General features: G+C 41.8%; 1 protein-coding gene across 1 annotated transcript in view; it reads right to left on the reverse strand.

Annotated features, from left to right (window-relative positions):
* The window catches only part of LOC311100909 (dynein axonemal heavy chain 17-like), a gene marked incomplete at its 5' end in the record, with an annotated part of 141,747 nt that overhangs the window by 5,188 nt on the left and 120,598 nt on the right, over positions 1–15,961 (reverse strand). The window contains 2 exons of the mRNA XM_084141893.1: positions 70–295; positions 10,108–10,251. Of these exons, the coding sequence (XP_083998019.1) occupies positions 70–295; positions 10,108–10,251 (370 nt within the window). The remainder of the gene's footprint in view (positions 1–69; positions 296–10,107; positions 10,252–15,961) is intronic.

Genomic DNA, 15,961 nt, shown 5'->3' on the forward strand with positions numbered 1-15,961 from the left:
CTTTTTTGTGTTTTACTATATAGGGAATAGGATGCCATTTTAGAATGCAACCGAGATGATAACCCGTACCCTCCATGTAGAGTCCGTAGATGTAGGCCCCCTCCCTGGGTGGACTGGTCATGTCCTCGCGGTTCTTCTTGGTCACCTCTACAGACAGACACATCCTGTCCAGAGGCCACTCGTTCTTCCTGGCCATGGACTGCATGATAGCTGTCAGGAACGACTGGGGGTTGAAGAACCCTGCCAGCCACACCGTGGTGGGGAGAGCGAAGTCTGCCGTCCATGACTCCAACTCCTACACACACAGACAAAAGCGATCAACAGAGTATGTATGGACAGAATATTCAATACGATCGCGTGTTATCGATAATGCGTCTTTGAAATGCAATGTTCCCGCGTTCGCGGAGATCTCATTCTCGGTAAACGCTGCATATGTTGGCTCGATTGGAAATTACCTGGCTTTAAAGGGGGACTGAACTTCCTGATTTTAGCCTTGACTCAATTCTCCTCATTAGGAAATGCGACTGAGAACAAGATTTGGGTTCTGCCTGGAGACAATTGAGACATGGATTATGTATGTGTGCCATTCAGAGGGTGAATGGCCAAGACAAAAAATGTAAGTGCCTTTGAATGGGGTATGGTAGTAGGTGCCAGGCACACCAGTTTTTGTCAAGAACCGCAACGCTACTGGGTTTTTCATTTCTCAACTCAATATTAGGAAGTTGTTCCTAATGTTTTGTACACTCAGTTTATTTAGATGGCTTTCTTTCATTGATCCCTATATTCTGAACCCGTTCTCTCTATGTATTCTAGTGAGTCTGTCGACAAAATTTGAATTAAAGGTACACCATATTTAAATGTATGACTTAAGATAAAGGTACTGAAAACCCTATTGAATAAAGACTCCACAAGGTAATCTGTTGGCCAGCAAGTGGGAGGGTTTTCGGTGGTTTAATTAAATGTATTCAGCACACTGTTAGATTAATTTATATTTTAAGAATAATGACTAAAGGATTTCACCCCAAATACAGTATAAATGTGTGAACGGTGTTAGAGTTATAATGTAGTGGCAACCCACTAACAGAGGGGGGCGGGACTAAACATTCCAGGGTGAAGGGGACTGAGAAAACGGGTTAAAAAAAGCCCCCTACCCACTAACAGAGGGGGGCGGAGCAAAGTGCCTTTGTGTGTCAAGGGGTATAAAACAGGAGTGTATGGGTTTTGGCGCCAGAGCTCTCCATGAATAAAAATACAGATCATTCTTGCTGGTGGTGGACCTTGAATCATTTATGATTAAAACCAGAGCCTTACAACCTCTGGTAATGATTCAAGCTTAGGTTGAATTAGAGATAGAAATTCTTGTGACAAGTGGTCCTTCGAGCGGAGCTTAAATACGTCTTTGTCGTTCTAAGGACACCGAAACCGTGCACGGGCGGGTGATTGCATCCGTGGAGAATAGTCCTGGCCTTCGACGTTAAGGTTATAAACAGGCCGGTGATTACTCTTATGAACGATAAAGACGTTAACGAGTTTGAAAAAGCATTTACATCCAAAATGCAAGGAAAAGGTCAGTAATTTTTATTCATAGATTTTGGTGTAATTATTTGAACTTGTATAAGAATAGTAATTCTTGTGAAGGGCAGAGAATAGTTACCAAAATCTCAAAGGAAATAATTATTATTATAATGGAAGGAAGGGGGGTCCGTAATTGACCCTAGGTAAATAGCTATTACCAAAATAATATAGTTAATATTGAGATTGTACGAGATAGTCTTTACAATATAAACAGGAAGGGGGATAATTTTCGTAGTGTGCGATAGATACATTAAACAGGTCAAAAGTCGCGTAAACGACTGGGGATTTGCTCTAACTCTGTCTATTTCATGAAACTGGAGCAGTTACGACCTCTAGGTTACGGATAGTGTTAGAAATAAATATTTAAATGTTGTATACGTGTGAGACTTAATGATCCATCGAAATACGTGATAATTGTTTCAAGGAGGGACTGAATTAGATTGCGTGAGAAAAAATGGTTATCTGACCCCTTTCATAAAACCGGAGTTTTAAAAAACCCTCTGGGTTACGGGTTAGATAATTTAAATGGTTAATTACAAAAGCAGATCATAACATTGGCTCAAGAGACTCATTTAATAATAACTCCTAGGAAAATAATTCTGGATTGAATTATTACTAAACGGGGGGATTTCTTATTTTTCCACCATGGGAAATAAATATTCTAAAGAGGTCAGAGAATTAACGGGGGACGAAAGATATATGTTAGGAAGAGATCGAAGAAATATGTTTTATGGATCCATTTGGGAGAAGAGGTATGGATTTATTGGGCATCTCGATGTGGAAAAGTTAAAGTTATGATTAAGCAGATGCATGTAAACTGTGGAACGGATTTGAAAAAACAGCGAGGGGAGGGGCTAGAGACAGCGAGGGTATTTTGGAAGCGCGAAGGAGAGAGGAAGTGCTTTAACTGTAACAAAGAGGAATATTTGGCAAGGGAGTGTAAGGCCCCGTGTAAATACTGTAACAGAACAGGTCATAACCATCGTGACTGCAGGGGTAGAGGAAAGGGCAGTGTCGGAGATAGGACAGTCTATTTTTTGGTTCCACGGGTAAAATGTTTGAAGAAATGATTCGTGTCGATTAAGAATTGGCTAAAAACACCACGAAGCGATTATTTGAGAGGTTCCTATAAATTTCCAACGATATATACGTATTAACTTTCTCACCCAAACGTAGACGTACGTCATGAGTGAGAAAGTAGAGAATATTTACATTTGCATTTTTGGTCATTTGGCAGACGCTCTGGTCCGGAGCGACTTGCAGGAGCAGTGGGGGTTGGGTGCCTTGCTCGGGGGCACATCGGCAGATTTTTCGCCTGGTCGGCTCGGGGATTGGAGCCGGCGACCTCTCGGTTTCTGACACGGTGCTCTTGGTTACTGGGCTACCAGCTGGCCGAGATGAGTTTAAGGTTGTGCCGTTGTTTGATTAGGTGATAAGGTTATGTGATAAGGTTTAATGGGTGATCGGACCATAACTAAAGTGGTTATAGAAGTAATGTATAAATAGTAGAGAGCCAATAGAGGGTTCCATTGAACTATTATGTTTTGTTGGGCATTTTAATGGCGATAGAGCTGTGAAAATTGAGTTGAGGACAAAGGAGAATAATTTATGGCTCTGGTCACCATCAGGAAGTGCTTTGATGAATTCAAATGGTTATTACTTTATTGTATACAGTGGGGAAAAAAAAGTATTTAGTCAGCCACCAATTGTGCAAGTTCTCCCACTTAAAAAGATGAGAGAGGCCTGTAATTTTCATCATAGGTACACGTCAACTATGACAGACAAATTGAGAAAAAAGATTCCAGAAAATCGCATTGTAGGATTTTTAATGAATTTATTTGCAAATTATGGTGGAAAATAAGTATTTGGTCACCAACAAACAAGCAAGATTTCTGGCTCTCACAGACCTGTAACTTCTTCTTTAAGAGGCTCCTCTGTCCTCCACTCGTTACCTGTATGAACTTGTTATCAGTATAAAAGACACCTGTCCACAACCTCAAACAGTCACACTCCAAACTCCACTATGGCCAAGACCAAAGAGCTGTCAAAGGACACCAGAAACAAAATTGTAGACCTGCACCAGGCTGGGAAGACTGAATCTGCAATAGGTAAGCAGCTTGGTTTGAAGAAATCAACTGTGGGAGCAATTATTAGGAAATGGAAGACATACAAGACCACTGATAATCTCCCTCGATCTGGGGCTCCACGCAAGATCTCACCCCGTGGGGTCAAAATGATCACAAGAACGGTGAGATCCCAGAACCACACGGGGGGACCTAGTGAATGACCTGCAGAGAGCTGGGACCAAAGTAACAAAGCCTACCATCAGTAACACACTACACCGCCAGGGACTCAAATCCTGCAGTGCCAGACGTGTCCCCCTGCTTAAGCCAGTACATGTCCAGGCCCGTCTGAAGTTTGCTAGAGTGCATTTGGATGATCCAGAAGAGGATTGGGAGAATGTCATATGGTCAGATTAAACCAAAATATAACTTTTTGGTAAAAACTCAACTCGTCGTGTTTGGAGGACAAAGAATGCTGAGTTGCATCCAAAGAACACCATACCTACTGTGAAGCATGGGGGTGGAAACATCATGCTTTGAGGCTGTTTTTCTGCAAAGGGACCAGGACGACTGATCCGTGTAAAGGAAAGAATGAATGGGGCCATGTATCGTGAGATTTTGAGTGAAAACCTCCTTCCATCAGCAAGGGCATTGAAGATGAAACGTGGCTGGGTCTTTCAGCATGACAATGATCCCAAAAACACCGCCCGGGCAACGAAGGAGTGGCTTCGTAAGAAGCATTTCAAGGTCCTGGAGTGGCCTAGCCAGTCTCCAGATCTCAACCCCATAGAAAATCTTTGGAGGGAGTTGAAAGTCTGTGTTGCCCAGCGACAGCCCCAAAACATCACTGCTCTAGAGGAGATCTGCATGGAGGAATGGGCCAAAATACCAGCAACAGTGTGTGAAAACCTTGTGAAGACTTACAGAAAACGTTTGACCTGTGTCATTGCCAACAAAGGGTATATAACAAAGTATTGAGAAACTTTTGTTATTGACCAAATACTTATTTTCCACCATAATTTGCAAATAAATTCATAAAAAATCCTACAATGTGAATTTTGAAAATTACAGGCCTCTCTCATCTTTTTAAGTGGGAGAACTTGCACAATTGGTGGCTGACTAAATACTTTTTTTCCCCACTGTAGGTTGAGTAACACCAGTGGTGGATGAAAATAAATGGTGGATTCAAAAAATAAAAATGTGTTTCGTTACGTGAACAATGGGATATTGTTTTTACTATTAGGATGATGGATTGAAAAAACATTGGTTATAAGTATGAAGTTAAAGGGGAAAATAACTGAGTTGTGTAATAATTTGAGGGAACATTAACATCGACATGCAGACTTCTCCAAAGTACATGAATGTAAACAGGAAGACAGCGAGACCATCAGCCAATACTTAGAGAGACTGAGAAATGTATTTAACGCAAATAGTGGCATACCTGAGCCTCCCCAGGGGCAGGGAAATGATACTCCGTACCATCAGCAGCTAAAAATAGCATTCCTTAGTGGAATGAGACCAGAAATAAGCAGGAATATTAAGAGGACATTAGTGGGATGGGGAACTACTTCGTTGGCCGAGGTCAAGAGATATGCAATCCATCATGAGCAGAATAGTAGACAGGATATAGTAAGAAAAGAACAGAAGGGAGCAGAGTATTTAATGGCCACTCTAGGGGAAATAGCTGGTAGAGGTAGAACTCCAGAATAGAAGGGGAGAGAGATTTTCCTAGGGGGTGGATCAAATAATTGATAATGGATCATTTGAGATGAGATCACATGTAGCAGATTTAGGGTAATCAATTAAATAATCATTGTATACTCGAGGAATTTTGAGTGGTTTTATGGATTAGTTATGAGGAATTAGATTGATACAAACATTATTGATGGGTTAGGACTGGGGATATCTGTATCATGTGTTGTGTGTACTACCATCTTTAGATTACTGATGGTAATTGAAGGTTAACAAAATGTATAACCAGGAGAAAGAGATTAGCTTATCTCATTGGAATATTGCTCAGGGCGAGGGGGAGCAGTAGTGAAGTTAGGCAGTATTTAGGTCATAAAAGTGAGCTACCAAATTAAGTTGAGCCTGGCTATCTTTGATTGTTGTTTTTCAATTGGGTTTTTCAAATAAAAAAACAACACACCCAGCATGATGTTTATAAAGGGTTGTTATGTTGAATTTAGGGGATTTTCAACAGTTCATAGGTGGTGTTTGCTATGCTGTGGGATGGAATGGTTTGTTGGGTGAAATTTGAAACTAAATTGATGCAATGAGCTGCAGTAATCAGAGGAAGGTACAATCTAAGGCGAAACAGCTATTGCATAGATCATTGATTTAGCAATAAGATCAGGAAGATAGGGACTAGATGGAGAAAAACAAAAATAGATGAAGAATGATGAGATTTTTGGTGATGATGGACTGCTGTAAAGCTTGGGTACTCCATTATGTACTGCATACTGGTAAATTAAGTGATCTTATCTATGGGAAGGCAATGGCAGCCCATGGTAAAATCATTTGGAACTCTGAGGAGGAAGAACAGTTTATGTTGTTGCTCTCTTCCCAAACAGTCTTAGCTTTTCATACATATATCAGGGATGTTACCCAAATGGTAGAGAGTAAAGAGGGATATGACATTGGTCGTGATTTAAAGATGATGATGTTTTTTTTTTTTGGTGGGCTATTAGATATAACTGGGTTAATCACGAACATAGAGGTTTTTATTCTTTGTTGCTAGGCAGAAGACTTAGGTGACCTAGGGTCGAAGTGCTTGCTCTTACTTCAATCCATGGCTGTCTTTTGTCTCTCTTCAAACATTGTGAAGGGAGCAGCACCAGGATTAAGCAGAGTTCAGGCTAAAACCTGTCTCTCCTTTGCTATCTTCTTGATTGATTACAGCAGGGGGGGGGTTGTGTTAGGTTTGAAATATTTAAATATGGACTTGTCATGTCCAACAATCAGTCTTCAGGTCAAGCCCGGGAGAGCCGGGGTAGAACAGAGTTTGAACTAAACATACGTGTTTTTACAAAATAAGAGATTGATTGATTGGATTACTAATTGATTCTGAACTGAATGAAAGTCGAATTTAGCCACCATAAAAGACAAAGGAAGTGGGAGGAGCAATACAAAAATAAAAGGCATGGCAATTGGTTGATAAATTACCTAAGTGATTGTTTAGGTAGGTGGTAATATTGACACATGAGCAGAACTATGTGTCAAGAGGGGGGAAGAGGCTAATGGTAGGATTAAATAATATACGAAGGAGAGTACAAAATACTTTTAAAAGAAAGAAAGAAAACATTTTTTTAGATACAGTCTAGAAAGAGAATGCAGTCAGAAATTGTTAGATTAATCTGAACATGTGTGAAGATAGTTTATTAACCACACCCGTATGTCAGAGGTTTTGTGCCCCACCGGTGAACTAAAGGAGAAGGTGACCCACTCTATCTAACCAGGTGACTGGTGAGCATCCAGTCCCTAAAGAAGAAAAACTGGAAGCAGGCCTGTTGGGAAGGGCCCTATCAGGTTATATTGGTCACTGCCTTGGCCATTATAATAGCAGAGAGAGTAACCTGGGTCCATGTTACCCACTGCAAGAGGGTAAGACCACATACAAGCACCACTGAAACACACACAGAGTTGGAGAGAAGAACTGAACCAATAAGGTCTGGGGATCACCTCTGTTAACGAAGATCTCCTACCCCGACCTATCATCACTGTAGTGTGTTCTTAGGGTGTGAGTATGGGGTGGTACCAAGCAGAAGGACTAAAGGCAGGAGAGGGTTGGCGGTTTTTGGGAATATGGGTGACCCTGAGCTGCATCATAGTCTCGGTAATAGTCTTGGTATGTCAAGATCCACCACCACCTCGCACCAATTACGCTATGGCCTTACCATTATTAAGAAATAAAAAGGAAGCAACCCGACATACTGACCGTCAAGGGCGAGTGATCTACAAAATAGGAGTCAGAGAAGGGTGGGGAGTAAGATTCAAAATTAGGATTAGGGATCTTATCAGGGCAAATAAGCAAGCAACGTGGGATTATAAGATCCCGTTGTATTTATGTTCAGCTCCCTCGGTGTATTGTTCCTGGGCTCAGGTATTTAGACATACTGGGGGGGGGGGGCTGGACGTCCAGATGGAGGATAAGAAGGTATAACGACATCCCCACGGAGATGGTAATAACAATAGTAAAGGTCACTAAAGAGGACATGAAAATAATTTACTGGGCTTGCGCGGACGAATACGGACGGGATACTTGTCTAAGATTACATTTGATGGAGTCAAAAGATATGGAGGGCACAGGTACTGTCATTAATCCATTTATAGCAATAGACCGAGTAGATCAGTCAAGGGATGACGGAGTCAATTCGACTAACCCGTCCACTATGAAAGATTTTCTCCTCCAAGAATGGAACCAAGGGGAAGTGGAGGGGGTCCCTGATGAGAATCTCTGGTTAAAGTGGATGAAGTACACCGCTAGGGCCTTGGGGGAGACCAATTGTTATGCATGCTCCATTGGGCGACCGACAATGTTGACCGCCCCCAATGCCAAAGGCAATGTTTCCCTGTGTATTAGACCTGGGGTCCAATCAAAAAGAGCCCAATTGCACAGGGATTGGGCTGGCAAAGTTGACTTACTCGGCCAGCCCACCTAGATTCATTTTAACTCCTGGCGAATACCAGTGTTGCAGACATAGAAATGGCACCCGTAACTTGGGTGATTTTGATGGCTGTAAGGAGAAAATTAATGTGACTGATTTAGATAAGGAAGGGAGGGGAAAAGTATGAACCTTACCATCCCTCTGACTGATGTGTGGTGGGCATGTACTAACAAAGGGAGCATTCGACAGACATTACCAGAAGGATGGGTGGGTACTTGTGCACCAGTATTGTTGGTCCAAACCTGTAAGAATTTCATCAAAGACCAGTGACAGGAAGAATAATCAGGAGGAGGAGAAATATAGGTCAGGAAGGAAATAGCCCAATTTGGATAGATGGTATAGGCATCCCTAGGGGTGTTCCAGACGAATACAAAGCTATGAATCAAATATGGGAGGGTTTTACCACAACATTTTTCTGGTGGGTGACAATAAACAAGAATGTGGATTGGATAAATTATATCTATTACAACCAACAACGATTTATTAACCAGACTAGAGATGCAGTAAAGGGGATCTTCGAGCAATTATCCGCAATCCCGCTCATAACTTAGTAGAGGTTGGTTCTAGATCAGGCAGAAAGGGCCGGTGTCTATAGAATGATAAGCCATTGTTGCACATTTATCCCTAACAACACCACACTGGATGGGACAGTCACCAGAGCTCTTACATAATTAACTGCACTAAGTGAAGAATGAACTGAGAACTCAGAAGTTAGTACATCGTGGATAGGGTGGTTTGATGAAATGTTTGGTAAATGGAAAACCATAGCAGCCACCATCTTAGGAGCGGTCAGTGTTTGTATGGGTATTCTTGTATTATGTGGTTGTTGTCTTGTTCCCTGTGTCCGAGGATTGGTGAGTCAGGCGTTGGTGAAATGCAGTATCTAAACAATGATGAGAGATGGGACTGACTCCGGACTCTGACCAGGGGAATGTGAAAAACGATCCTCCAGGCTTGGTGGATGACGAGGATTTGGACCCTGAAAGACTGCAATTGGATGAAATGTTTATTAGTTCTGACGTGATCTCTGAGATTAATCATGCTTGTAAAATACATTTATCCTGAATGTGAAAACATTTAGTCAAAGGGGTGGATTGTTAGATTAATTTGTATTTTAAGAATAATGACTAAAGGATTTCACCCCAAATACAGTATAAATGTGTGAACGGTGTTAGAGTTATAATGTAGTGGCAACCCACTAACAGAGGGGGGCGGGACTAAACATTCCAGGGTGAAGGGGACTGAGAAAACGGGTTAAAAAAAGCCCCCTACCCACTAACAGAGGGGGGCGGAGCAAAGTGCCTTTGTGTGTCAAGGGGTATAAAACAGGAGTGTATGGGTTTTGGTGCCAGAGCTCTCCATGAATAAAAATACAGATAATTCTTGCTGGTTGTGGACCTTGAATCATTTATGATTAAAACCAGAGCCTTGCAACCTCTGGTAATGATTCAAGCTTAGGTTGAATTAGAGATAGAAATTCTCGTGACACACGCGCAAGGGAACCGTGCCTGCAAAGCCTGTTACGCACCTGCTTAAGGTAAGTCTGAATACCGACTACTGAGAAGTGCGTAGGAAAGGCGTACATTTCCTAAGTCTGAATCGGGCCCTTGCTCTTTAAATTTCAAGTGTGCTACAATGCGCTCTAATTGAATCCCGGCCAAAGTTGTGAATAATACAACATGGGATGAAAATGTAGACAATGACACACACAGATCCTATATAAATGGACATCCCTATCCACAGACATACTGATGGACTCACGGACATGTCTCCCGATCAGAGAGTGTATTATGGTGTTGTACCTTGATCCTGAGCAGCAGGTCTGCATACCAGCCCCCCAGGCCCTGCAGGGAGGGGTAGGCCAGCTTGGTCCAGGACTCTGGCACCGTGTCCAGGAACAGAGCGTTACCCAGCTCCTCCATATCAGTTGTGATTGTCAACTCACCCTACAGAGACAGACAAAGACAGAATTTCACACCCAATGTTCCCTCTAAGCTACGTGCAGTAGTCCCGAGACTGCTGAGCAGCTCCCCTGGACTGCCTTGTAGAAATATCAGCCCACAGAGAGAAGCAGGAGATTGAACGTCACTCAACTTTCTAGAGCAGTGGTCACCAACCGGTCGATTGGTCTCCTAGGCATTCCTAGTTGATCGCCAAACATTTCTGTAAAGAAAGCCTTGTTCCTATTATTATTTTTTTATATGTCTCGGGCTGTTGGCGGTAGGTACCTCATTTAGCTGCCCTGCATGCCGTGTAGGCAAACTGTTGCCATTATGAACCATTTCATGTGTCTGAAGGTACTGTGAGATTTACAAACATTTAAAACCATGACTAGAGAGAGACTATCAACGAATACAGCAAAAAGCTGTTTTTATGAGTTCATGTTTAAGTTCTTACTCAGCACTGTCAACACTTTGTATTCAACACTTTTATAAGCCATAAAATGTGCGTTCTTCCTATTTCCACTCAGCGCTACAACAAGCACTGTAGCAGTAATGAATGAGTAGGAAAGTGTATCTATAGGCTTGCATTGTTGTTATTAGCGGTTTGGGTCTTTTTTAATATTGAGGAATATTTAACTTTCTCTGTTCATAGGAGTAACAACATCAATTTGTGCATGAGGCAGAAATAATGCTGTGCGACTCGAGTTTCGCCATCAGCTGGAAGACGGTGTCCCTTTTTGGTCAGTGTCAGTGGAGGAAAGGGTGAGCGGAGGGATGTTGAGAGGCGGACCATCAGTCTGCTGCTCTCTCCCTCTGCTGAGACTGACCATCAGATGCAGGCACCATCAGCCCAATAAAATAAAAAGCAAATTATTTAAATGTATGCTCACTCAGCTGTGCTTAGCTGTGCTTCACAAGTAATACAACAACGGCTCTATTACCAGTGTGATCATATAGCCTACCTCAAATTTTGAAATATATATATTTTTAAATGGCCCGAACAACAATGCATTGGCAGGGCAATTCAAGCAAAGCCAATATGCAGTGATCATGTATTGGGCCTATTGCTTACTGCACAAACCTCATTGCTACAGTACTGTTTTTAACTGGTTACTGTTGCATAGGTTTATGTTTTTTTAAGTCATGTTAAAAAAAAATCTGAGCAGAAGATCTTACCTTGCATTTTGACTCAGAAAGTGATCTTGACTCAGTAAAGGTTGGTGACCACTGTTCTAGAGTTTTCCCTGTTAACACTATCAACGTTTCCCTTCACTGTGGCAATTGTGATCAAATCAACGCAATATTAGCCACTATCAATGCAACATACCGAAACAAAACGAACAATGCAAGAGATTTTGTAGGCAGAACGCATCAGTGTAGAATTCTATTGCATTGACACACTACTTAGCCCCTACTCTACACAGACCAGTGCACCATAACCAATCAGAGCTGCAGTAGGCCTATATGCAAATAAACCATTGCCATATATGGATCTGTGGAAAACAGAAAGGAAAACGCCACACACTGCTGCTCACGCTCCCAGGTGATATGTATTTATAACAACGTTTCCACCCTTAGGTCTTCATCAGGCATCCTAAGGGTGGAAACGTTGTTATAAATACATGAGCAGCAGTGTGCGGCGTTTTCCTTTCTGTTTTCCATCAGTTTGTCTACAACTCCAGAACCTGGGAAAGCACCTGGATGTGCCTATGTTCTTCAGCTTTTGTACACACAGTACCAGTCAAAAGTTTGGACACACCTACTCATTCAAGGGTTTTTCTTTATTTTTACTATTTTTTACATTGTAGAATTATAGTGAAGACATCAAAACTATGAAATAACACATATGGAATCATGTAGGAACCAAAGAAGTGTTAAAAAAATCCAAATATATTTTATATTTGAGATTCTTCAAATAGCCACCCTTTGCCTTAATGACAGCTTTGCACACTCTTGGCATTCTCTCAACCAGCTTCACCTGAAATGCTTTTCCAACAGTCTTGAAGGAGTTCCCACATATGCTGAGCACTTGTTGGCTGCTTTTCCTTTACTCTGCCTTCCGACTCATCCCAAACCATCTCAATTGGGTTGAAGTCTGGTCCCCTGTAACTCAGTTGGTAGAGCATGGTGCTTGCAACGCAAGGGTTGTGGGTTCGTTTCCCACGGGGGGCCAGTATGAAAAATGTATGCACTCACTAACTGTAAGTCGCTATGGATAAGAGCGTCTGCTAAATGACTAAAATGTCAAATGTAAAAAAAAGTTGGGGGATTGTGGAGGCCAGGTCATTTGATGCAGCACTCCATCACTCTCCTTCTTGGTAAAATAGCCCTTACACAGCCTGGAGGTGTGTTGGGTCATTGTCCTGTTGAAAAACAAATGATAGTCCCGCTAAGCCCAAACTAGATGGGATGGCGTATCGCTGCAGAATGCTGTGGTAGCCATGCTGGTTAAGTGTGCCTTGAATTCTAAATAAAATCACAGACAGTGTCACCAGCAAAGCACCCCCACATCATAACACCTCCTCCATGCTTTACGGTGAGAACTACACATGCGGAGATAATCCGTTCACCCACACCGCGTCTCACAAAGACACGGCGGTTTTAACCAAAAATCTCAAATTTCCACTCCAGACCAAAGGACAAATTTCCACCAGTCTAATGTCCATTGCTCGTGTTTCTTGGCCCAAGCAGGTCTCTTCTTTTTGGTGTCCTTTAGAAGTGGATTCTTTGCAGCAATTCGACCATGAAGATGTTGAGATGTGTCTGTTACTTTAACTCTTTGAAGCATTTATTTGGGCTGCAATTTCTGAGGCTGGTAACTCTAATGAACTTATCCTCTGCAGCAGAGGTAACTCTGGGTCTTCCATTCCTGTGGTGGTCCTCATGAGAGCCAGTTTCATCATAGCGCTTTATGGTTTTTGCGACTGCACTTGAAGAAACTTTCAAAGTTCTTGTAATGTTCCATATTGACTGACCATCCCATGTCTTAAAGTAATGATGGACTGTCGTTTCTCTTTGCTTATTTGAGCTGTTCTTGCCATAATATGGACTTGGTCGTTTACCAAATAGGACTAACTTCTGTATACCCCCCCTACCTTGTAACAACACAACTGATTGGCTCAAACACATTAAGAAGGAAAGAAATTCCACAAATTAACTTTTAAGAAGGCACACCTGTTAATTGAAATGCATTCCAGGTGACTACCTCATGAAGCTGATTGAGAGAATGCCAAGAGTGTTCAAAGCTGTCATCAAGGCAAAGGGTGGCTATTTGAAGAATCTCAAATATAAAATATATTTTGATTTGTTTAACACTTTTTTGGTTACTACATGATTCCATATGTGTTATTTCATAGTTTTGATGTCTTCACTATTATTCTACAATGTAATTGAATGAGTAGGTGTGTCCAAACTTTTGACTGGTATTGTATATGGATCTGTGCCATTTACTTTGAACTGAACTTTATTTACAGCATAAGTGGTCGTAAGTAGATGCCCTTGTTTTGAGATCAAAGCGAGAGCTTCATGTAGCCACGTGCACATTTTGTTCATATCCTTTGCTAGTTAGTGAGTTATAGGCCCAGTAATACAGTGGGGGAAAAAAGTATTTAGTCAGCCACCAATTGTGCAAGTTCTCCCACTTAAAAAGATGAGAGAGGCCTGTAATTTTCATCATAGGTACACGTCAACTATGACAGACAAAATGAGAAAAAAAAATCCAGAAAATCACATTGTAGGATTTTTTATGAATTTATTTGCAAATTATGGTGGAAAATAAGTATTTGGTCAATAACAAAAGTTTCTCAATACTTTGTTATATACCCTTTGTTGGCAATGACACAGGTCAAACGTTTTCTGTAAGTCTTCACAAGGTTTTCACACACTGTTGCTGGTATTTTGGCCCATTCCTCCATGCAGATCTCCTCTAGAGCAGTGATGTTTTGGGGCTGTCGCTGGGCAACACGGACTTTCAACTCCCTCCAAAGATTTTCTATGGGGTTGAGATCTGGAGACTGGCTAGGCCACTCCAGGACCTTGAAATGCTTCTTACGAAGCCACTCCTTCGTTGCCCGAGCGGTGTGTTTGGGATCATTGTCATGCTGAAAGACCCAGCCACGTTTCATCTTCAATGCCCTTGCTGATGGAAGGAGGTTTTCACTCAAAATCTCACGATACATGGCCCCATTCATTCTTTCCTTTACACGGATCAGTCGTCCTGGTCCCTTTGCAGAAAAACAGCCCCAAAGCATGATGTTTCCACCCCCATGCTTCACAGTAGGTATGGTGTTCTTTGGATGCAACTCAGCATTCTTTGTCCTCCAAACACGACAAGTTGAGTTTTTACCAAAAAGTTCTATTTTGGTTTCATCTGACCATATGACATTCTCCCAATCCTCTTCTGGATCATCCAAATGCACTCTAGCAAACTTCAGACGGGCCTGGACATGTACTGGCTTAAGCAGGGGGACACATCTGGCACTGCAGGATTTGAGTCCCTGGCGGCGTAGTGTGTTACTGATGGTAGGCTTTGTTACTTTGGTCCCAGCTCTCTGCAGGTCATTCACTAGGTCCCCCCGTGTGGTTCTGGGATTTTTGCTCACCGTTCTTGTGATCATTTTGACCCCACGGGGTGAGATCTTGCGTGGAGCCCCAGATCGAGGGAGATTATCAGTGGTCTTGTATGTCTTCCATTTCCTAATAATTGCTCCCACAGTTGATTTCTTCAAACCAAGCTGCTTACCTATTGCAGATTCAGTCTTCCCAGCCTGGTGCAGGTCTACAATTTTGTTTCTGGTGTCCTTTGACAGCTCTTTGGTCTTGGCCATAGTGGAGTTTGGAGTGTGACTGTTTGAGGTTGTGGACAGGTGTCTTTTATACTGATAACAAGTTCAAACAGTTGCCATTAATACAGGTAACGAGTGGAGGACAGAGGAGCCTCTTAAAGAAGAAGTTACAGGTCTGTGAGAGCCAGAAATCTTGCTTGTTTGTAGGTGACCAAATACTTATTTTCCACCATAATTTGCAAATAAATTCATAAAAAATCCTACAATGTCATTTGCTGGATTTTTTTTCCTCAATTTGTCTGTCATAGTTGACGTGTACCTATGATGAAAATTACAGGCCTCTCTCATCTTTTTAAGTGGGAGAACTTGCACAATTGGTGGCTGACTAAATACTTTTTTCCCCCACTGTAGATCATTTGAAGTCAGCAATAGGGGAGTGATTGCTTCCTACAAGAGCACAAAATGTGTATATTTCTAGACACTTTTGAAAAGCGAGTCAGGTAAAGAGCTTTTTTGTTGTTGTAAAGAGTGTTGTATTTTGAGACAGGCTTGAATAAGCTAAGTAGCCAAAAGGCAGAGGGTAGCATAATTTGTCTGATTCTCTGTCATAATGGTATGAGAATAATAATGCTATAATAAAGTTATTTCTTGCATCAAACAACACAACAGCATTTTCAGTCACCACCTTGTCTGAAGGACAAGTGGATAAACAGGTTAATGTCAAGCCCTGCATGTTTTTTTCAAAAGTCTCATGGAATGTAGGCCTACATTGAACACCACACATTGGCTGCTACTGTAGGCTGAATGCTATTTCCATGTTAAAATGTTATGGGATGCATTTTCTCCATTGTTTTTGATGGTAGGCCACTTTGGTAGGCCTACATTATGATCAAATAGCCACAGTAGTCTACATGGCCACTGTTAAAACT

Source organism: Coregonus lavaretus, assembly GCF_964263955.1.
Source record: "Coregonus lavaretus genome assembly, chromosome: 25".
NCBI classification, from domain to species: domain Eukaryota; kingdom Metazoa; phylum Chordata; class Actinopteri; order Salmoniformes; family Salmonidae; genus Coregonus; species Coregonus lavaretus.